This window comes from Centruroides sculpturatus, unplaced genomic scaffold (assembly GCF_000671375.1).
Source record: "Centruroides sculpturatus isolate CEXI.00-Female unplaced genomic scaffold, Cexi_2.0 scaffold768, whole genome shotgun sequence".
NCBI lineage: Eukaryota > Metazoa > Arthropoda > Arachnida > Scorpiones > Buthidae > Centruroides > Centruroides sculpturatus.
Window position 1 is genome coordinate 125,822 of NW_019386336.1, and position 7,238 is coordinate 133,059.

The 7,238-nt window shown below is 32.4% G+C and overlaps 1 protein-coding gene across 2 annotated transcripts in view; it reads left to right on the plus strand.

Moving 5' to 3' along the window:
- LOC111614594 (IQ and AAA domain-containing protein 1-like) overlaps window positions 1-7,238 on the plus strand; it is a 97,325-nt gene that overhangs the window by 78,175 nt on the left and 11,912 nt on the right. The window contains exons 14-15 of one of the 2 annotated variants that reach the window (XM_023355964.1): window positions 3,623-3,803; window positions 6,433-6,554. In XM_023355964.1, the coding sequence (XP_023211732.1) occupies window positions 3,623-3,803; window positions 6,433-6,554 (303 nt within the window). The remainder of the gene's footprint in view (window positions 1-3,622; window positions 3,804-6,432; window positions 6,555-7,238) is intronic. The other variant, XR_002754961.1, reaches the window with a different exon arrangement.

The following is a 7,238-nucleotide window of genomic DNA, read 5'->3' on the forward strand; positions in this document are numbered from 1 at the left end:
AATTTTGTCATGCTCTTACATATCCAATGTTCTTTATTTAAAAAATTATAATAATATATATTTACTATTTCAAATATATTATTACAATGGATATTTATAAGAAAAAAAATTAAAGAAGCTATCCTACTGTTGTTTTGAAATTACAAGCTGTTTACAGATTTTAGTTATATATGTACAATTATTTTAATTAATTTGGAAAATAATTTTGTTTCGTTTTACAGAATTGGTTTGCCAAAACACCTCTGGCAAAGAAACGAAAGAAAATGTTTGCACCTCAGGAAAAAAAGACCAAAAAGAAATAATTAAAAAATCAAAACTAATATTATATGTATTTTATTAATCTTATTCAATATTAAAATATTTATTACTTTGAACAATTGAATAATTCTAATGCCTGTTAACTATTAAATAATTCATGTTGTAATTTCTAATGCACACATTTTATATGTAAAACTTTTATCATATTATGTGACTTATCACAAACATTTTAAATCAATTTTCAAATTGAATATCTTCAATAATCATATAAATGTTCTTACATTTTATAAAAATTATGGACAGCAACCTATTGAAGAGCAAGTTTTAATCTATACTAATATTATAAAGTAGTTTGTATGTAGGGGTAATCTCCGAAACTACTCATCCAATTTCAAAAATTCTTTCACCAATATTTAGAATGGAACTTTAGGGGGGACATAGGCTGTATATTATTCTGTTAAACATTCATATAAATTAAAAGATATCATCTAGGGTTAAGGCTTTTATATCCAACAGATGGTGCTACGAGTACGCCGACCTAAGTTTGCTTTTCTGTGAGGATGAACTAAAGCAGATCATCTTCTATCTACCTACATAAATAAAAATGTAATGTTCATTTGTTCCTACCGATTCCTTTGAAATTTTGACACAATGCTGCATTTGAATACACATGTGTTTTTATATAATATACATGTTGAAATTCCCCCCACTGGGGAAAGATGGACAGGATTAAGGCTTACCATAAAGAACTATGCTTCGATTTATACTATTTTAGATGCGTTTTTGATTGCGTTTTAATAAGGTACGTCAACAGAATGTACACCAGTGTTTCCCAATGTGGGGCCCATGCCCCACATGGGGGCTATTCGAAAATGGACTCGCCCAGAGTTTAAGTTAACCGTATAGCCACTTTATATGTTAGGGGGGGGGCATAAGAATATTAGAAAGACTTAGGTGGAGCATAGCACAAAAAAGGTTGGGAAACACTGATGTACACTAAGAAGAGATTTTTCAAAAAATTCCCCCCACAGGGGAAGTGTTATACATTTATAATAGATACATTTTGAGCCACAACAACGTGTGGCAGGGTCTGCTAGTATTCAATAATCTAGAATAGCACATTTGATTTTTGGGCATTCATTGTTGCATACATCAAGTGGCAAATATAAATAGAATCAAATTCAACATACTAGATGTTTGTAATTAATGTACTCCTATTCAACACTGTCTACAGAAATATCAGTGTGATTCAAGTTTCTGAATACTGACAACACTTTTGTGAAAAAAATCTCTAGCACTGGCAAAACTGCTGTGAATGCAAATGAGCTGGTATTTGCATCATCATCAAAGTACATGCTATCATTTTATAGAGCTGTTGAGTTCATTCCTTTGGTGAATTTTTTCCATAATAAAGAATGACTGATGAAAAAACTTATCATTTAAGGCATGTTGCATCATTACTGCAGACAAGAAGGGTACAGTGCAAGGGTAGCAGCAGAGAAAATTTGCAAAATTGAAGGACCAGACCTAATGAACAAGACAACTGCAGCCAAATAGAACACCAGCCTCATAGACAAGCCTTGATCTAGATGACTATTGATGGAATTTGGATGGTCCAGTAGATTGGAAACTGGTTTCTAATGGCCAGGCTGTGGATGGCAACCTCTATGCTGAGCAGCTGGGAAGAGTGTTTGAAGTCCTGCATACTCACTATTCTGTATTGCTTAATTGAAAGCGTACACTGCTGTAGCCTGATAATGTTCTGGCACACCATTACAGAGTGGTCTAAAAAAAGATATAGTAGTAAAGTTTTGCCTTACCCAGCATACAGCTCTGATCTTGCTCCATCAGATTTTTACTTCTTCTGATTGTTGGCACATTTTTTGTGAAGACCTTCCTTTAATACAGTGCATGATGTCAAACGAGGTTCATGAGTTTTGGCATCAAAACCAGCTAAGTGGTATTGCCAAGGAATCCACCAATTTACAAAAAGACAATTGTTAGCAATGGTTTTGACCCATCTTTCTTTCAAGGATGATCATGTCTTTGTGTTTTAATATCAATAAAGTTTTGTATCTTGTCTGTGACCAGAAACTTTTCAATCAACATGATATTTAGCAGTCCAAATGCAATCAGATTTGGTATGGTGATATTCCAGGACATGCAGAAGATATTTCTATTAAAAATAGTAGTACTGTATATTCACATTATATTAAAAGAGTAGAGAGGTTGTCTGTATGTGCACAGACTTTACCTCTAAGAAATTAGAAGAGGAAGTGATAGTAAGTAGGGAGGGAAAGATTGAAGGGAAGTATGGGATCACTGGGCATCTGCATCACATTTATTGAACAAGTAAAAATACAATTACAAGACAAAATATGTACAGTGATACAGTATAAAAACAAACATGACAAGTTTGCATGTGTAGGCAAGTGTGTACAGCAAAGGGGGTACCAGACATAATGGTTTAACATTTACATAGTATGTGATTTGTGACTGCTTTATATAAATAATTTATACAAATACCAACTCTCATTATAGAAGCGGAGCAGTATTATATAAAGTTAGATATAGAACAAAATATGAATATCAGTTATTGACTGTATATTCACAAAATGACTGGCATACCGGTCTATCTGGGGAGACCATGAAATCAGATATTTCCATATGGTAAAAACTGACATGCCGGTTTATCCTGGGGAAATGTAAAGTTCGTTTTTTTGTAACAAAGGTCCTGACTTTTCTGAAATTCTTGTCTTTTTGCCATAAAGTCATGTAGTTTCATTTGTCACTTTCTTTTTCTTTCCTTAAGCAAATGTTGGTATCAGGAGATCACATCCAAAATGCCTTGTCTTGCTTACACTCTTTTCAAAATCTGGATCATTCGTTACAATTTGATCAATGATTTCAGTTATCGTTACCAAACTTTTACTAATTAAATCTGTAGAAATTCTTTGGTTCTTTGTTTTCAGAATCACTATTTTCCAGTTCTACACAAATTCCTTGTTCTGCCAGTTCTTGAAGATCATCATTGGTAAGGCTCTCACCAGAAATTTGCAGTACCTTCTCAATATCCTGCTTGTCTATATCTCCTAGTCCATTATACGGGACTAGGAGATATTATAACAGGACTAGGAGACCCAATCAATATAAAGGGAATAGGAGACCCAATCAATATAAAGGGAATAGGAGACCCGTTATATTGATTAGGTTGACTTTGTCAACCTAATCAATACAGCGATAGGTTCTTCTCATTGAGAATTCTTAGCTACCTCCAGCCATAACTTCTTCCACACTCTGTTCATGCATTTATCAGTTAATTCTTGTCAAGCANTGTAAATATATTTTAATCTTTTTCTACCAGTCTGATCCAAAACAGCTAAAAAAACATTTGATAAGCTTTGTAAAATCAATTAAACCTTCAGATCGTATTTTATTATGTGGTATTACTGATGCACCATTTAATGTAAGTGATATGAAGGGATTAAATGCTACTTATCAGAAAATCATTTATGTTCCACCTCCAGAATTTGGAAGTCGACAAAGTAAGTAGAAATAAATATTTAACAATAAAATCGATATTTATAAAAAATATACAGATTTATGTGGAAAGCAAATTAAAAAGGGCCATTTATCATAAATGCAAAAATCTAACGATAATTTTTGTCATTCAAAACTAATTTTTGTACAGTACAGCTGTCTGTCTGTCAATAATCTTCATTACTTAACCTGGTACCACCTGACATAATCAAGCAACAACTTACAGAGAAAGATTACATTGATGTTACATGCTGATAACTATTACAGTTTTTTCAGGAGACAAATGTTGGTAAAATAATAAAATTGAAAAAATGAAATAAAAATAAAATAAATATGCGCATATATACATAAACAGAAATGAACAGCATTGTAATGTTATACAGTATTATGGTTCTAACTAGGGCAGTCTTTAATTTGTAGAATAAATGAAGGCAGTCTTTAATTTGCACCAAAAGTCTTGGTTCACAGATAGACAGTGAAGCACAAGATACCAACTGTAGGCTAATGAATATCACTTCTTTTTATAAGCTCTTTAATAAGCTCTTTGAAGAGGCTAAGATTGTCTTTATTATGAACAAGGAATTCTGGGTTTGCTAGCCAGACCATATTGTTTAGATTCACTTGATGCCTCCAGTGATGCCTAATATCCTCAAGCATGGGGCAACTGTAAAGGTAGTGTAAAACACCATCCTGGATACCACAAAGATTACTGTAATCATTATCTAGGAGATGGAATCTCTTAAGATAACTGAACACAGACACTTGTGTGTAAGAATTGTGTCAGTTCATGACTGGGCTGAATCCATTTATGTATATGGTTCTGGACACTTGGAAAGAATCTTTTTATAATATGCTGCCACAGAACTTTATCCCAATCTGACTGCCCTGCTTCAATGGCTTCATTCCAAATGAGCAGTTTGAGTCTTGATTTAAGGACTTAGGGATGCAGTCATATTCTGGATGATCGGTATGGTTCAATGTTGCACTGCGTAATAGGGAGTCAGCTCTTTCATTTCCTGAAGTGCCCTGGTGCCCCATGATCCAATTAATGGCGTAACTGTTTGATGATGATGCAGCCTCACTGAAAATATTGGAAGTAGCATTGGTAGTGTCCTTGTTTCTCAGTTTGGCAGCAGTAGCCGCACTGTCAGTGTAGATGTTAATAGACATATTGACAAAGTTGTGTTACACCACTTGATGGCCATCAATATTGCAAAAATTTTGGCATGAATAACGGAAAAACCATTTTTTGGTAAATTCATTTTTTTGGAAACAGCTTTGTAGTTTTTAAGCATGTTCTTGTGTAGTTGCATGTCTATAATGAGAAGGAACTTTCAGAATGCTATCCATATGCTTTTGAATTCTTTTTCATGCTTCCTCAACTAATTTTGCAGGGAATCTAGTTAATCCAACTTCTTTTTCAAATGAAAGTAATTAATTCTTTGTTGACTGATCAAAGTGGCCAAATAAAATTCTTTGTAGACAAGTACTTTATCATCACTGATCACAAAATAGTAAGCATATGTCGTAGTCTCTCAGAACCAACATTCTCTTGTTGAGCTCCCTGTTTTACATGTCTTTCTATTGTCTTGTCATAGAAATTCTTTTCACTGTCAGAAAGTTTCCAAAATTCCTGGAATATTACCTTTGACTGTTCTGATGATATATTCTCTCTATATAAGTAATGGTGGTTCCAAAGACAATCTTTACAATATTTTTGTTCTCATGTAGGAATGAGGACACTGTGAGAGTTAAAGTATTCTTCCCAATGTTGATGCTTTGCTTTCCTGACAGACACCTTCCATAATTCTTTCTGAACTTTTCATTTTCTGCCTCATGATTCTGGAAAAAGCAAAACAGAATCTAGGCATACTGCCCCATATAAGGAGTACACAATGTACTGTATCCATATTGGTGACAGCATCAGTAGCTGTTTTAGACGGACAAGCATCAGTAAAAGTGACAGTATGATCTCTGAACTGTTATGTTATAGTATATTTTTATACAGACTAACAAAACAGATTTTTTTTTACAATACTGTGCATACCTGTTCACCTTGCTTTCATCATCAGAATAAATGGCATCTCCCACCCACTGGATTTTCACACTCCCTTTCCTGTTATAAAAAAGCTTGCTCATTTTTTTCAACACACAATAGCAACACTTGTAAACTACAAACTTGCAATGCACTTTCAAACATGTCCCAAAAGTGTGCCTATCAATAAAAGATATCTCATTGGTCAGTGGAGATTGAATAATATAGAACACTGATTCAGAATGGAATCAGAGTTAGAACAAAATAAAATAACATTATTTTTCCTCAAAGGTAAATATGATATTATTATTTCAATTATACAGAAATGTAGAGCAATGGCATAACACAATGACATAAAAAACAAATTTTACATAAAGTGGAATTAAAGCACACTGGTACTAGGGGAGTGATGTCATTACTATGTGGCTAATAAGAATCATGATGCAATATGAAAGTACTGACAATATTTCATGTCTGAGAATATCCCAGTCTCTCCTATAAATTATTGATATATTGTATTACATATTATTAAAAATATTCTATAATAAATTTTTTAATTAATGTGAAATAAAATTTAATTATGATAATAATATTTTCAGTTATTTGGAAGAATTTAATTCTTCAAGCAAAGGGTGAAATAACTCCACAGCTGCACTTACCAACTCTTTCTAAAATTTCTGATGGATACACAGGAAGTCAAATAAAATTAGCTGTTCAAAAGGTAAATAACTGTTATATGAAAATTTATATATTGATATGCATAAGATTAAAAAACATTGGCTGGACGTTTTCTTACTAATATTTTGATTGTTTAAATACTAAACTGTTGTGTATTTAACTAAATTTTTAAGACAGAGAAAATATTTTCACCATCTTAAGATTTTACTTTTAGAGTTTTTTTAAAGTTGATGGGGAAAAGTTGTTTTTTTGTTCTCAGTTCAGTTTATTCTCATTCTTTTGTAATGACAGTTTTTCTGCCTAAAAGATTTCATTTCTTACACAAAAGTCATCATAAACACTAAAAATGAATGCTGATTTAAAATACCTTTTTTATTATATTACTAGCTTACCCGTCGCGCATTGCTGCGATCTCAGAAGAAAGGAAATTCAAGCAAACTCGTTATGATAAAATTCAATTTACATTTTATCATTTTCATTGAAACTTTTATTATTATTCATTTTCATCAGGAAAACATTTCAATTTAACCCACACACTCGCAGCGATTGTTAGAAGTGCGATGTTCCCCATTTTTATATATATATTTTTTAATCCTTTATAATTTTAATTATTTAATTGCTCCTTCCTCTCTTCCTTGGCATGTTGTGAAATTTCTGATAGTTGGATAATAAACCGTTTTATTGTAATTTGTCTTTTTAAATTATTTTGAGTTGATATTAAAATTTG